This window comes from Vulpes lagopus, chromosome 2, assembly GCF_018345385.1.
Source record: "Vulpes lagopus strain Blue_001 chromosome 2, ASM1834538v1, whole genome shotgun sequence".
NCBI classification, from domain to species: Eukaryota; Metazoa; Chordata; class Mammalia; order Carnivora; family Canidae; genus Vulpes; species Vulpes lagopus.
The window spans coordinates 156,215,194-156,232,253 of NC_054825.1; the positions used below are offsets into that span (position 1 = coordinate 156,215,194).

Genomic DNA, 17,060 nt, shown 5'->3' on the forward strand with positions numbered 1-17,060 from the left:
AGTAACTTTCAAATATGCACTACTGTATTATTAACTATAGTCACCATGCTGTGCATTAAAGCTCCAGGTTTATTTATATATTTTTTTAATTATTATTTTTTTTATGATAGTCATACAGAGAAAGAGAGAGGCAGAGACACAGGCAGAGGGAGAAGCAGGCTCCATGCACCGGGAACCCGACGTGGGATTCGATCCCGGGTCTCCAGGATCGCGCCCTGGGCCAAAGGCAAGCGCCAAACCACTGCGCCACCCAGGGATCCCCTTTATTTTATTATTTTATTTTATTTATTCATGAGAGACACAGAGAGAGACGCAGATACATAGGCAGAGAGAGAAGCAAGCTCCATGCAGGGAGGCTGAGTAGGACTTAATCCCGGGATCACAACCTGAGCCAAAGGCAGACGCTTACCCACTGAGCCCCCCAGGTGCTCCTAGAGCTTGTTATTTTCAAGGTAACCTTCCTAAAGGTTTATTTTCATCCACCTTAGGCGCCCTGGGCCAAAGGCAGGCGCCAAACCGCTGCGCCACCCAGGGATCCCCTCCAGGTTTATTTATAAATGGAAGTAGGCACCTTTTGAGAATCTTCAGCACCCTCCTCTCCCAACCTTTGGCAACCACCAATCTATTCTCTGTATCTATGATTTCAGGTTCGTTTTTGTTTTTTCATTTCTTAGATTCCAAATAAAAGTGAGAACATACACTATTTGTCTTTCTCTGATTTAAATAAGTCCCATCCATATTGTTGCAAATGGCATTTCCTTTTGTTGTGGCGAAATATTCCACTGCGTATATGTACCTCATTTCTTCATCCATTTGTGTGTTGATGAACACTTAGGTTGTTTATTTTTGGCTGTTGTGAATAATGCTGAAATGAAAACAGGAGGGCACGTACCTCTTCCACACACTCATTTCAACTTTTTTTTTTTTTCATTTGTTTTTTTTTTGAAGTTCGATTTCCCAACATGTAGTATAACACCCAGAGCTCATCCCCCATCAAGGGCCCTCCTCAGTGCGGGTCACCCAGTCACCCCCCCACCCCCGCCCACCTTGTTTTCTACTGTTTTTCAATTTCATTGTTTCTACTTTTTTTGTTTGTTTGTTTGTTTCTACTTTTTATTATTTCCTTCCTTCTTACTACAGGTTTATTGCTCTTCCTTTTTTAGTTTATTGAGGTGGGAGTGTAGGCAGTTGATTCAAGAATTTTGTTCCTATGTAATGTAAACCTTTGCAATTTTCCCTGGTACAGAATTTCCTCTCACCACTGCCTTAGCTACAACCTACACATTTTGAGATACTGCGTTTTTATTTTCATTCATTTCAGTGTATTCTAAGATTCTCGAGACTTCTTCTTTTGGTCTATGGGTTACTTAGAACTGTGTTAATTTACAAGCGTTAACTTCCCGTTGTCTTTTAGTTCCCAATTTCTACTGATGCCACTGTGTCCAGAGAACAGAGCCTGTACGATTTCAGTTCTTAAATTTTGTAAGATTTGTTTTATGACCCAAGTTAAAATAAATCGCGGTAAACGCTCCAAAGGTGCTTGAATAGAATGCATACCCTACTGTTTTGGGGTGTTCTGTAATTGCTGATTGGCTCAAATGGTGCTGCGCGCAGAGGCGCACGCAGAAAGGCTTTGAGCAGCTCCGAGGAAGAGGCTCCGGTTTTCTGGCTTACTGCCAGAGCGGGGCCGCCGCTAGCCGCCTGACGGCTCTGAGCGACGCAGTCTCACGTCACTTCAACATGGCCGCCCGCAGGCCTGGCTGACGATTGCTGCCATGTTGGGCTGAGTCAGCCATTTGGAGGGGGCCGATTTTAGCAGAGAGCCATGTTGAGTGGGGAGACCTCCCGCCAAGCAGCAGCGGCGGAGCATGCGCACACCCAGGCGGCGCCTGAAGGAGTCCCGCAGGGACTGAGAGAGAGCGAGAAAGGAAGTCGGCCAGGTTTAGTCACTGCCTGAGGTAAATGGCCACGGTCCTAAGAGAGCTTGGGTGAGGGGCAGGTGAGTACAGCGGTGGGAACGTCGGGAGCTGAGCGGAGAAACGTGTCTGAAGTCTGTGATTAGCATCGGGTCAGTGATGAGGGCGGGCAGTGGATGAAATAATGGAGCCCATGGGGTCTCCGTCAGCGGGGGCGAATCGGGGCCCTCGGGGTCTCCGTCGGTTGGTCGGCGGGGGCAGGCCCGGGTCCCCGGGGTCTCCGTCGGTCGGTCGGCGGGGGCAGGCCCGGGTCCCCGGGGTCTCCGTCGGTCGGTCGGCGGGGGCGGGGCGGGGTTTGTAGGGTCAGTGGGAAGTGATAACTGTGGAGACTGAATAGTGAGGAATCTGAGGGATGAGTGATGTTAGACATTAATTGATATCCTCTGTTTTTTAGGCTTTTTGGTTTAGGAATATTTATGATTTATTTGTGCTATATTTTGCTAGAGATTTAAAAATTATTGCCATGAAGTTGCATAAATTTTCATTTACCTCATTTTGATCTGTTACCCAGATTAGTAGCTACTTTGCTACTCATAATATGTTTTTCTTTCTTTTTTTTATTATTAGACGTCTCAAATTTTATTTTATGGACCATTTAAAAGTACATTTAAAGTATGGACCAGTTTAAAGGACCATGGTTGTCTTTATAATCTCTGCTTTTTTTTCTTCTTAAAGATTTATCTGTTTAGAGAGAGAGCAGGTGTCCACAAGAGGGGTAGGAGGGGCAGAGGGAGAGGGAGAGGGAGAGAATTTCAGGCGGGCTACTCTAAGGAGCCCCAGGGGAGGCCCCATCCCAGGACCCTGAGATCATGACCCTGGCAGAAATCAGGAGCCGCACACCCAAATGACTGAGCTACCTATGTGCCCCATCTCTACTGTTTTTATATTAATTTAGTCTCTCCCTTTTTAAAAGATACTTTCTCTTATTTTTTCACTTTTTGATGTAAATTGTCATTCTTCCCCTTATTTTTTCAGTTTTATGCTGCATACTTATAGGAGTATAAAATTTCCTTTATATCTTAATTTATGAAGTGTATAGTTTTATTTATTTATTTATTTATTTTTTTGAAGATTTATTTTAGAGAGAATGTAAGAAGGGGGGGGGGCAGACTTCCCTCTCCCACAACCCTGAGATGATGACCTGAGCCAAAATCAAGAGTGGGAGGCTTAACTGGTGCCTCTTCTTTTCTTCCCTTTTTTTTTTTTCTTTTCCTTTCTTTTCTTTCTTTATGAGAGACACAGAAAGAGAGATGGCAAAGGGAGAAGCAGGCTCCATGCAGGAAGCCTGATGTGGGTGGACTTGATCCCGGTACTCCAGGATCTCGCCCTGAGCAAGACAGGGCAGACACTCAACCCGGGAGCCACCAGGCGTCCCTTCTTTTTCTTTTTTAAAGTAATCTTTGCACCCAACATGGGGCTTGAAGTCACAACCCCAAGATCATGCTCTTCAGACTGAGCCTGTCAGCACCCCTATGAGGTGTCTAATTTAAATTTGATGTTTTTTGATCCTGAGTTATTTAGGAGACTTTCTTCATTTCCAAAGTAAACAGATCTTAATGATCTGTTTTATTTTCAAGTTGACTGTGTTGTAGCAAAATGTGGCCTGTAAAGTATCAATATTTAAAAATGTATCAAGGTTTTCTTTGACTTATACAGTAAACTTTGTTCAATGGATATAAGAGAAAGAGTGTATTTTGTTAGTATGCTGCCGAGTTCTCTATGTATATTAAATAGTCTACTTGTAGTTTTAAATCTTTTTCCTCTTTTTTAGTTTTTGGTCCACTTGATTTATTGTATTCTGAAAGAAACAACAGTCTCTCACTGAAGGTTCACTTTATAGATCTATGGGTGTTTTGTTTTTTGCTAGTTTTATTCGTATGTGTTTTGGGTTCAGGTATGTATTTTGGGTGCAGGCATACGTACATGTAATGGTTAATGTATTTTGTATCATTTTTTTCATTTATCAAATGCTATTATTAAAGAATCCCTCTTTTCAACAAAAAAGCACATTAACTTCGAATTTCACTTTGATACTCATATTGCCGTCCTTCTTTTGTTTTTATCTCATTTTGATAACGTAATCTTGCCCAGGGCTTTATTTTGTATTCATATTTATCTCATTGTTTATGTTAACTACCTGTAAATAAATAAATACATTTTGGTTTTTCCAAATCCAACATATAGTCTCTGTTTGTCAGTAGGATCATTTTCTCTCTTCAGTTTAACGTTGTAATGGTTTACCTGATTTTGTATCTTCCATTTTATTTTATTTTATTATTATTTTTAAAGATTTTATTTATTCATGAGAGACATGCAGAGAGAGAGGCAGAGACACAGGCAGAGGAAGATGCAGGCTCCCTGCGAAGAACCCAATGTGGGAATCTATCCTGGGACTTTGGGACATGCCCTGAGCTGAAGGCAGACGCTCAACCGCTGAGCCACCCATGCATCCCTGTATCTTCCATTTTAATGTTCACTATTTAAGTCATTATTTTCTACATTTCCTTTTCTTTTTCATACTTTCTACTTTCAGAAAATTCATGAAATTTCTGTTGACTGATTTCATCTTACACTCCACATAACATCTGTCTTTTCCTGAGGTAATTAGAAATATTTTCTTCTAGGGTATTATTAATTTTCCATTAATGGCCTCATTGCATCACTGTCATCGTCCTTTTTATAATTATATTTCTTGAAAAATAATTAACATTTTTTCTTTTTTAAGTGTTATTTGAGAGAGTAGAAGTGGGGGGAGGGGGCTGAGGGAGGAGCAGACTCTCAGCAGAGAGCCCTCCCCATCGGGCTTCATCCCAGAAGGACCCCCCCCCCCCCAATGCAGTGCTTTTATCATACCGGATCAGGACCTGAGCTGAAGGCATACACTTAACTGACTGAGCCACCCATGTGCCCCAAACAGTATTTTTCTATTTGGGATTTCTTATCTGATTCATTTTATATATATTTGTAATACTTTATATTTTCCTCAGATAGAGATAGTCTGCAAGTGCTTTTTGAAAAGCACTTTGTTTCTTTCTCTGGCCCTAACAGAGAAATGATCTTTTAGATGATATTTCCGATACTTAATTTTCATTACTGCGGGTGAAGAATCTTGATTTTTGGAAAATTTTCTCTGTAGATGACCTGTTATTTCACATGCACATTAGATTTATGTGTTTTCAATTTTTTAATTTGTCTTTAAAATTCAAGAATAAAAAAATAAAATAAAATAAAATTCAAGAATAGGGGGCAGCCTGGGTGGCCAGCGGTTTAGTGCTGCCTTCAGCCCAGGGCATGATCCTGGAGACCTGGGATCGAGTCCCACGTCGGGCCCCCTGCATGGAGCCTGCTTCTCCTGCCTGTGTCTCTGCCTTTCTCTCTCTGTGTCTCTCGTGAATAAATAAATAAAATCTTTATTTAAAAAAATAATAATAAAATTCAAGAATATCCCCAGATTTGTACATTCATTGGGTTCCTTATATGTTTGTGTGTGTGTGTACGTTTGTGAGGAAGGCTAATGGTATAGGCCTAGTGGTGTGTGAGTGATGGTAAGTGTGCTTGAGTGCTTTCCTGGTCCTGTTGTAGGTGCAGGTATGTCTGGGATTGGGACTCTTAGGATGGTTGATGGAGATGCATGGTGGGTAGTGATAAAAGTGTGGAGGCCAGTAATGGGAGCCCATGCTCCCATTGTGATATAATATGGGATCACAGTTATCCCATATTGTGATATAATAAGAAATAGATATTTTAATCTTCGTCTGTGGTTCCCAGCACAGAGCTCCTTAAACCTTTGTAATTTCCTAAATAGTAAGAGCTATAGGAGCACCTTTTGTTCCTGGCTCCTGGAATAACTCCAGAGAAATGAATGTGAATGAATGTTTTCATTATTCATAATAAATTCCTTTGAACCACACCTGAATTTATGTTAATGAAGTAATTTTTGGAAAGCCCTCAGATAACCACTAGATGGCGGCTGGTTGTGAAAGGAACTAACCATGTGATTAGAGGGTTGGAACTTGAAACCCATCCCCTGGATGGAGGTTGAGTCCATCACCAATGGCCAGTTATTTAATTAATCATCTGTATGAATAAAGCTTCCATAAAGCCCCAAGAACGTAGAGTTTGGAGAGTTTCTGGGTTGAGCACATGGGAGAGAGGGGCACCCTTTCCCATATACCTTGCCCTATGTGTTTCTTCCATCTGGTTATTCCTGAGGTATGTTCTTTTATAATAAATTGTTAATCCAGTAAGTTAAATGTTATCCTGAGTTCTGTGAGCTGCTCTAGCAAATTAGTGGAACCCCCCCAAGCTGGGGGTCCAGGGAACCTCTGATTTAGCCAATTGATAAAGTACAAATAACAACCTAGACTTATGATTGGCATCTGAAGCTGGAGTAGGGAGTACTCTTGTAGGACTGAGCCCTCAACCTGTGTAATCTGATGCTAACTCCAAGGTGTTGATGTCAGAATTGAGTTAAATTGTAGGACACTGTGCTGGTGTTGCAGAATTGCATAGCGTGGAGGTCCCTTTCTCTGCCAACTTCCAACACATACACATTTGGTGACCAGAAATATTGAGAATAGTACACATAGATGAGTTTTTTTCGTTTATAGGGCATGGGATTGATTGGTGGAGAGCCAGGGCCATTGGAGGCTCTGTGATCAGGAACTGTAGAATGAGTGATTTGGGGTCTGTGGGCAGCAAGATGAGGGAACCAGTGATTCTGAGGTGTGAATAATGGCTTCTGAGGAAGGTCATTGTGCAGCAGCAGACAGTGGAGCACATTGAGGAGTGGGAGTGAGGAACTAGGTGATGACTTGAGCAGACTCTAAAGTCCGATGACCTCTGGTATAGTAAAATGCATTCTGCATGGATTGCTGATACTGCAATAATAGCAATAGCTAATGTATAATAAGAATTTATATGCTGCACGTGGGCTGAGTGCTTTTTAAGTGTAAGTTTGTTTAGAAAGTATGAAGATGGAGAAACTGGAACAGAAGTGAGTTCTCCAGATTGTCACAGCTAGAAGATGTAAGAGCTGGGATTCAAACATCCATTGCTTTGGCTCTGTACTTCTTATTGTCCCGTGTGCCACCTGTTCCACACTGTATGAGGCTCTTGGGAGGACAGCTGAGTGGCTGTCACCATGTGGTGCTCTCTCTGCAGGATCCATTTGTGTTTCCACAGAGCCTTGATGTCAGAGCATTCAGTGAGCCTTCAGAATCTCTGAAGAATCCACTGACTTCTGGTCAGTGGGTGTCAATGTGATAATTCCACACTTACCAAGTCATACCTAGTCATTTGTCATCTACACCTTCCTTTCCCCATATCATTTCTCTTCTGGATTATTATTATTATTATTTAAAGATTTTATTTATTTATTCAGGACTTTCTCAGACTCCAGCCCACCTTGGCTCAATATTGCTGGTCATTTTTGGTGGTCCACCTGCCCTTGGGCTCCTAGGAAGATTGCAGTTCTAAGATACACAGAGATGAGGCCCAGTGTGAACATGACATCCAAGGAGAACTTGCCCACGGGATCCAGCTTACATCCTGCCTCTTTGGGAAGGTGACAGCTCCTGTGAAGGGGGAGAGGAGCCTCAGAAGCAGGACTTTTTTTAGAACTGGGCTTGCTAAAACGAAACAATCCTTTTGCAATGTGAATGGTGTATCGCAGATATTCTATACTTCAAATCTGTTTGTTGTAGTGAGAGGGATTTTTTTTTTAGAAGTCTGTCTATCTATCTATCTATCTATCTATCAGCACACATGCCCTGGTGGCAGGGGCAGAGGGAGAGGTAGGGGGAGAGAGAGAATCTTATGCTCTGTGCCAGTGTGGAGTCTGATGCTAGGCTCCATCTCATGACCCTGAAATCATGACCTCAGCCAAAAATCAAGAGTGGTATGCTTAACCAACTGAGCCACCCAGGTGCCCTGAGATTTTTGTTTTTTAAGTCTTATTATAGAAAATTTAAATGTACACAACTTTAAATATACAATAGAGAAAATAATACAGTGAACCCCCAAATGCCCGTATCACTGAGTCTCAGTAATTATCAGGTATTTGCCAGTGTTGTTTCATGTATTTTTAACTACTTACTTTGTTTTGACCATAATATTTTAAGATAAATCTCAGATACCATGTCATTTTACCCACAAATACTTCAGCATACTGGTCCTGATGTAGACTTTTCTCACAGCCACCTAGCTATTAACCAGTCTAACAGTAGCTCCCCAAGAGTAAGTAGTTCTCTCATTTGATACTCTGCAGTAAAGTTTCTCTGATATCTAAAACATTCCTGGGATCCCTGGGTGGCGCAGCGGTTTGGCGCCTGCCTTTGGCCCAGGGCGCGATCCTGGAGACCCGGGATCGAATCCCACGTCGGGCTTCCGGTGCATGGAGCCTGCTTCTCCCTCTGTCTGTGTCTCTGCCTCTCTCTCTCTCTCTGTGTGTGTGTGTGTGTGACTATCATAAATAAATAAAAATTAAAAAAAAAAACATTCCTTTATTAACGTTTTACTGTAAAAATTTCAAAAGTGTGAAAGCTGAGCGAGTAATCTGATGAACCCCCATATGCCCATTGGTCAGTGGGTGTCAAGTGATAATTCCACACTTACCAAGTCATACCTAGTCATTTGTCATCTACACCTTCCTTTCCCCATATCATTTCTCTTCTGGATTATTATTATTTTTTATTTTTTATTTATTTTATTTTTTAAAAGATTTTATTTATTTATTATTATTCATGAGAGACATAGAATGAGAGAGAGAGAGAGGCAGAGACACAGGCAGAGGGAGAAGCAGGCTCCATGTGGGACTCGATCCGGGGTCTCAGGATCATGTTCTGGGCTGAAGGCAGGTGCTAAACCGCTGAGCCACCCAGGGATCCCCTATTATTATTTTTTAAAGATTTTATTTATTTATTCATGAGAGGCACGGAGAGAGACAGTTAGACACAGAGGGAGAAGCAGGCTCCATGCAGGGAGCCTGACGTGGGACTTGATCCCTGGTCTCCAGGGTCACACCCTGGGCTGAAGGCAATGCTAAACCGTTGGGCCACCCGGGCTGCTCTCTTCTGGATTATTTTATTTTTATTTTTTATTTTATTTTTTTTTTAAAGATTTTATTTATTTATTCTTGAGAGATAGAAGGAGAGACAGAGCCAGAGACACAGGCAGAGGGAGAAGCAGGCTCCATGCACCAGGAGCCCGATGTGGGATTCGATCCCGGGTCTCCAGGATCGCGCCCTGGGCCAAAGGCAGGCGCCAAACCGCTGCGCCACCCATGGATCCCTGGATTATTTTAAAGCAAATCTCAAACATGTCATTTCACTTATAAATATTTCAATATATAAACCTAAAAATAAGTACTTTAATTAAAAATAGCTGCTGTGCTATTATCATACCTTAAAAGATTATAATTTAAAAATACCATTTCATGTAGATTGGATTGGTAGGTAGATTTAGAGGCTTGGTCAGACTCAGGTTCCTTTTTTATTTTGAGGTAAGACTACTTCTTAAGTGGTGGTGTGTATCTTGATCTGAATGATAGATGCACATGTGTGTAAAGAAGGGAGAAGTGCTAGATACCTAATATTTATGTATTTCATCTACATTATGCATAGTTTGAAAATTAACAAAGAAGTAACTAAAGTGTTTATGTTAGTGACTAGGGGCACCTGGGTGGCTCAGTATTTGAGTGTCTGCCTTCAGCTCAGGGAGTGATCCTGGGGTCCTGGGATCAAGTACTGCATTGGGCTCCTTACAGGGAGCTTGCTTCTCCCTTTGCCTATGTCTCTGCCTCTCTCTCTCTCTTTCTCATGAATAAATAAATAAATAAAATATTAAAAAAGAAAAAAGTATTTAATAGGAATACCTCTAATATAAAAGATAAAAGCAAAAGTAAATCTTAATGGTCTGTCATAAAAAAATATTGTAGGGCAGGTCTAAGGTAAAATAGCCAATGACTAATAGTAAAATGATTAGTGTGTGAGTTTTGATTAAAGCCTGCTTCCAAACACAACAGCAAGAAAAGGTCTTTCTGAGATAATTGGGGTATTTTGAATATGAGCACAATATTAAAATGATATAGAATTACTAGTTATTTTCTCAGGTATAATCTTTTCAGAGATTTATGTAAAGTATTTAGTCATGAAGTGTCATGACATCTGCAACTTTCAAATGATTCAGTAAAAAATGTGTACACATACATACATCTACTTGTGACTTTATGTGTATATAGAAAAATTAAGCAAATATGGCAAAATACTAACTGTTGAAACTAGGTGGGAGGTATGTATGTGTTTTTTGAACTAATCATTTAACTCTTCTTTGTGTTAGAAAACTCATTAAAATTTTTGGAAAGAGGCACCTGGTTGGCTCAGTCAGTATCTAGGGGTCCTGAGTTTGAGCCCCACATTGGGCATAGACATTTTTTTTAAGATTTTATTTACTTATTCATAAGAGACACAGAGAGGCAGAGACGCAGGCAGAGGGAGAAGCAGGCTCCTCCCAGGGAGTCTGATTCGGGACCTGATCCTGGAACTCCAGGATCACATCCTGAGCCGAAGGCAGATGCTCAACCGCTGAGCCACCCTGGCGTCCCTTGGGCATAGACTTTAAAAAAATTTAGGGGTGCCTGGCTGGCTCAGTCAGTTAAGCATCTGGCTCTTGATCTCAGCTCAGACCTTGATATCACGCCCTATCATTGGACTCCATGTGGGTTGTGGAGCCTACTAAAAAAAAAGAAGGGAGAGAGAGAGAGACGGAAAGAAAGATTTTTATTCTATTCTGTTTGTTTATTTATTTTTAAGATTTCATTTATTTATTCATGAGAGACACAGGCGCAGAGTGTCTCAGCCACCCAGGTGTCCCAAAACAAAGATTTTTAAATAAAAAAGTAAAAATATTGGAAAATAAGTGACTCAGATCAGCTTTTAAGGTTTGTTATTAACTAGAACCAAATCCACTTACCACATTGTAGCCAAGAAAAAGTTTCAGTTGAAGGTACCCTTTTAAGAACTGTAAGCAAGGGACTTCTGGGTCGCTCAGTAGTTGAGTGTCTGCCTTTGACTCAGGGCGTGATCCTGGGGTCCTGGGATCCAGTCCCTCATCGGACTCCCCACAGGGAGTCTGCTTCTTCCTCTGCCTGTGCCTCTTTCTCTATCTCTCATGAATAAATAAATAAAATCTTAAAAAAAAAAAAAGAACTGTAAGCAAAGGAGAAAAGTGAAAAAGCTGTAGGCTCCTCTTTGGTCTTTCCTGTGAATGTTCTCACTAGTTGGGATGGGCTATTCACAGAAGCTCAGAGCAAACTCATTATAGTCTTTAAAAAGTTACTTTGTTTTTTTACTAGCAAATAAGAATATAACAATTACCTGTAATTTTACCATCACCCAAATAATATATCCGTAAATATGGTAGTATATTTCCTTCCAGTTAATTTTCTTTTTTTGTGCGTGAATATTTTCATATACCTGTATATGCATGTATGTGTGCATGTGTATGTACACACATTCAGTGAAAATGGAAACATACTGTTTCGTACATCTTTTTACTTGTCAGTTTAGCATGTTTTTCTACTGTAATTTAATTTTATATAACTTTATGTTCTCAGGATAGCCTATAAATTAAGCAGTCTACAATTATTGGATATTAAGATGTTCTGGCTTTTATATTTTGTTATTAGCCATGCTGTGGTAAGACATCTGCAATTAAATTTTTGTGCAATACAGGATGATTTTTTTGATACAGTTCTAGAAGTAAGTTTTTGGGTCAGATACATGGATGCTAAGTGATGTATGTGTCCATGTGTGACACACTTCCTTTACTCATCTGTCCCTCTATCTCTTTTCTCAGATCTCTGCCTCTTTCCCAGAAGAGCCAGAAATGACTAAGTCCCTGGTGAGTTCTTATTTCTTCATATATTTATTTGTTGCTTTATTTTCTAGTGGATTTTAGGAACCATTTAATAATCTGCATAGTAAGACACAGAAGCATAAATAAATAAAAACTAAGATCAGGGAAGAAAAATGAAGTGACTATTAACTCCAGGTCAAGCTTGGAGTATAGAAACATGTGACTTGTGTGGTTTTATGCAGCTGTGAACTTTGAACTGTAAGATTATCTCTGATCTTCCTGAAAGACCTGGCAATAATGGAAATGAGATGCTGTTTCATATTGTTGATAAGTAATTTATTTCATCTGTAGTAAAGATATCCTGGTTCTTGATATTTGAGAAAATTTTTGACAGCTCTTCAGGTGGATGGAGACAGAACTGTGTCTTCAGCAACAGCTCTGTTAGTAGAAGTGCACTGACAGGTTTTCTGTTCTTAGAAAGCAGTGCTTCTCACACTTCATATGACTTCAGATTCTTATTTAATAGGATTGGCATTCTCACAGGATGTCATTGTTCCTTGTCCAAGGACTACCTTATAAAGCAGAGTTTTGAGGCTTTATGATGAATGCGTGTTGAATTTTGTTAGGTGGTTTTTCTGCATCAATTGATATGGTCATGGGATTTTGTTTCTTTGGTTCTTTAGCCTATTGCTGTGATGGATTACATTGATTGATTACATTTTCACATCTTGAGCCAGCCTTGCAACCTTTGAATAAATCCTATTTGCTCATGGCATATACTTCTTTTTGTGTATTTATATGTGCTAGTACTTTGTTAAGTATTTTTATTTCATATTTATGAGGGATACTGATCTAATTTTATTACTACTGTGTATGGATGAAAGTTCCAACTCCCCACCTGGCCTTTTCCCACACCAACCTCTGGAGTGTGAAAGGAGCATCTCTGTCTTTAGCTAGGCAAGAGTGGGAATCTAGGCTACTCACTGGTTCTTTGCTAATGGGTGTGGGATTAGGCCCAAAGTTTCTTTTTTTAATTTGTTGTGTCTGGCTGGAGTATGTTCTGCATAAAAGTTTTTTGCATTTCTAGGTTGCCCCTTTGCTGGTCTTTTAGCCAGAGAGTTTATTTTTCTTTGAGCTCTCTGTGTTCTCTTGTTGGTGGCTGGTTATAGGCTTTCCTAGCATCTGTAAGGCTGTATGAAGCAGTTTCAGGAACTCATGTTGTGTAGTTCCTTGGTTCCTGAGGTCCTTAGCCAGTTCACCGTGTTTTCTTCAGCTTACAGAGTCTTCTTATATTTGGTTTATGGATGATGTCTGTGGTTTTTAGATGTACTTAGTGGGTTGAGAAGGGACAAGTACATCTATTCTCATCTTTCCAGGAATGGAAGTCAGTCACTGATTCTTTTTTTTAAAGAAGTACTTATTTTATATTAAGCATACTCTTATACATTTTTTTCAATTATATTTACCTCTTTGTTCCTTGGATTTTAACTTTTAAAAGTAGGTATTTCATTTTGAATATCATGAAATTAGACTTGTATTTGCTTAGCTCTCAAATTCTAGCTCTGTGAACTCAATTGAACTGTGTATTTTAGTACTGACTTTCATATGTTTATATTGGTACTTCTTGGCTTTCAGGTTTAGGCAGTATCTACTGACTGGAAAATAAGAATTTAACTACCTTTGAGACACTTAGTCCCTCAACATTCACATGCACATTTCTTATGTACCCTTATGATAGGATGCCATAGTATTAGGTAAGTCAATAGGCTGTATTTATTATGAAGAGTATTTTAATTATATTCACAGGTGAGCCATTTACTTTACCTTTTGTGCACTACTTTTTGTTTTGCCTGTAATCAGTAATTGTTCGGTTTGATCGTTTGTTTCATTTTCTACATATGTGTACCTTGTGATTATAAAATGATTAATTCCATAAATCTTCCCAGGTATAGAAAAATCTTTTCAATATGTTAAAATATATTAGATAATAACATTAATGGTAATCACAAGCCTTACTATACTGCTTGCTGTTTACCAGGCACTATAAGCACTCTCTCTATTAACTAATTTAATTACAACTCCTATGAGATATCTATAATCATTATCCTCACTTTACAGAGGAGGAAACATCCACAGAAAGGGTAAGTAACTTGCCCAAGATTGCACCACTAGTAAGTGTTGAAGTCAGGTGGAAGCCAAGGAATTTGGCTTTAGAATATAGGCTCTTCATTTCATCTCTAAAGAAACTTCACTCATAGTCTTTGACCTGCTCAGAGTTTGATACTCAGCTACTGACTTGGGGCTTCCCTTTGGCATAGTCCTAGGAATTCCTCTCATGTCGCTTAAGTGTTGGATTTCTTGTTTTAGGCTCCTTCTTGATTTATTCTTTCATTTTTAGAGCCTGTCGTACAGTAGCTCTCTATAAAGTGTGTGGAGGAAGTCAATTTTTTGAGACCTTGCCTATCTGGAAATGTCTTTATTTTACACTCAGTAACTTTATAGTTGGGTTGGGTGTAAATTCTAGATTGTAAATCACTTTTACTCATGATTTTGAAGCCATTGTTTTTACTTTTACCATCTCATTTTCTCTTACTAGATGTGGTAATAAGAATAATTGCCCCCAAAGATGTCCACTGGAAAGTGTGGATATGTTGCCTCACATGGCAGAAGGACTCTGCAGATGTGGCTAAATTAAGGAATTTTTTTTTTTTCATAGGAGACAGAGAAGTAGAGACATAGCAGAGGGAGAAGTGGGCTCCTCGCTGGAAGCCCAATGTGGGACTCAATCCCAGGACCCGGGATCACGCCCTGAGCCGAAGGCAGATGCTCAACCGCTGAGCCACCCAGGCATCCCTAAATTAAGGATTTTTAATTAGGGAGATTACGCTGGGTTTTCTGGGTGGGCCCTGTGTAATCACATGGGTCCTTGTAAGTGAGAGAGGGATGCAGGAGGCAGGGAGAGATTGGAAGATGACACTTGGAAGATAGATGACGCTTTGAAGATAGAGGACGAGGCCATGAGCCCCTAGAAGTTGTGTAAGTCAAGGAAACGAATTCCCCCTTTAAGTGTCCAGGAGGAATGAGCACTGCAAACATCTTTACTTTGTTTTATTTTATTTTATTTTATTTTATTTTATTTTATTTTATTTTATTTTATTTATTTATTTATTTTATTTTAATTTAATTTACTTTTATTTTATTTTATTTTATTATTTTATTTTGATAGTCACACAGAGAGAGAGAGAGAAAGAAAGAGACATAGGCAGAGGGAGAAGCAGGCTCCATGCACTGGGAGCCCGACGTGGGATTCGATCCCGGGTCTCCAGGATCGCGCCCTGGGCCAAAGGCAGGCGCCAAACCGCTGTGCCACCCAGGGATCCCAACATCTTGATTTTAGTCCAGTAAGATCCATATTGAACTTCTGGCCTTCAAAACCATGAGATAATAAATTTGTGTTGTTTTAAATTTGTGGTATATTGCTGCAGCAGTAGGAAACCATTACAGATTTTGGTCCCTGGTAGTGGGTTGCTACTGTAATAAACACCTAAAAATGTGGAAGTAGATTACGAAGTAGATTTGGAATTCAGTAGTGGGCAGAAACTGTAAGAATTTTGAAGAACAGGATAGCAAGAGCCTAGGCTTCCTTAAATGGACTGGTAGTAGAAATATGTTAACCACTCCTCTAGAGGACTCAGAAAGAGGTGAGGAGCACAGTAGGAGAAACCTGTGATTTAGAGAATACCTAAAGTGTTATAAACAAATTCTTGATAGAACTGAGTATTCCAGGTGCTGCTGGTGATGACTGCAAGGAACTGAGGAGCATGTCACTGGAAACATGTCACAACTCTGTTGTGCAGTGGCAGAAAGCCTAGATGTGTTTGTCCTGGAGTTATGTGGAAAACATTTATAGTAGTGAATGTGGATTTTTCTCTGAGGAGATTTCCAAGCAAAAGGTTAAAGATGTAGCCAAGTTTCTTCTTCCTGATTATAGTGATAGGTGACTGTTAAGATGGATTGAGAAGACAGCTGTTAAACAAAAAAGGAACCAGACTTGATGACTTGGGCAATTTTCAGGCTATCAAGATTCCAAAAGGTGCCAAAATTCGTTTCACTGTCAAGAAAGCTGTTGAGAGGAAACCAAGGATGTGGATAAATGTTTTATGTATTTTTCTAGGTTTTGGGCAAATAGCAGGAAAAATAGCACGTACTCCTTTTATTTATTTATTTCTAAGAACGAGAAGTCTCAATCTTTGCTTTTATTTTATTTTATTTTATTATTTTATTTTTTAAACATTTTATTTATTTATTCATGAGAGACACAGAGAGAGAGAGACAGAGACCAGACAGAGGGAGAAGCAGGCTCCATGCAGGTAGCCCAATGCAGGACTCGATCCTGGACTCCAGGATGATGCCCTGGGCCAAAGGCAGGTGCTCAACCGTGGGGCCACCCAAGCATGTGTTATTTTATTTTTTTATTGACACGCAATATTACATTGGTTTCAGCTGTATAACACAGTGATTTGACAAGGCTATACATTGTGGTATGCTTACCACAAATGTAGCTACCATCTGTCACCATATAACGCTGTCATGATACTATTGGCTCTATTCCCTATGCTGTACCTTTTATCCTCATGACTTACTCATTCCGTAACTGGAAGTCTGTACCTCCCACCCCCCTTCACCCATTCTACCCCTACCCTCTGTCAACCATTAGTTTGTTCTCCGTATTTATGGGTTTATTTCTGCTTTGTTTTTTTTTGTTTTCTTGTTTTTTTTAAATTTTAAATTTTTATTTATTTATGATAGTCACACAGAGAGAGAGAGAGGCAGAGACACAGGCAGAGGGAGAAGCAGGCTCCATGCAGGGAGCCCGATGTGGGACTCAATCCCAGGACTCTAGGATCACACCCTGAGTCCAAGGCAGGTGCTAAACCGCTGAGCCACCCATGTATCCCCATGTTCATTTATTTTTTATATATAGAGAGAATATGTGTGAGCCTGGGGAGGGGCAGAAAGAGAGGGAGAAGGAGATTCCCAAGCAGACTCCCTGCTGACCAGGGAGCCCAACACAGGGCTCAGTCATGACACTGAGGTCATGACCCAAGCTGAAACCAAAAGTTCGAAAGCTCAACTTACTCAGCCACTCAGGTGCCCCACTACACCTTTACTCATTCATTTATTGATATGGACTCTGGGATTGCTTCTCTAACTTGACTGTTGTAAATA

At 40.1% G+C, this 17,060-nt stretch overlaps 1 protein-coding gene across 6 annotated transcripts in view; it reads left to right on the plus strand.

Annotated features, from left to right (window-relative positions):
• The first annotated feature begins 1,757 nt into the window (after positions 1–1,757).
• ZNF484 (zinc finger protein 484) overlaps positions 1,758–17,060 on the plus strand; it is a 45,865-nt gene continuing 30,562 nt past the window's right edge. For 3 of the 6 annotated variants that reach the window (XM_041736766.1, XM_041736725.1, XM_041736742.1), the window contains exons 1-2: positions 1,758–1,999; positions 11,832–11,876. In XM_041736766.1, the coding sequence (XP_041592700.1) occupies positions 11,862–11,876 (15 nt within the window). In that variant the 5' untranslated portion in view covers positions 1,758–1,999; positions 11,832–11,861. Of the gene's footprint in view, positions 2,000–7,359; positions 7,543–11,831; positions 11,877–17,060 lie in introns of all 6 variants that reach the window. The other 3 variants (XM_041736734.1, XM_041736752.1, XM_041736761.1) reach the window with 2 other exon arrangements.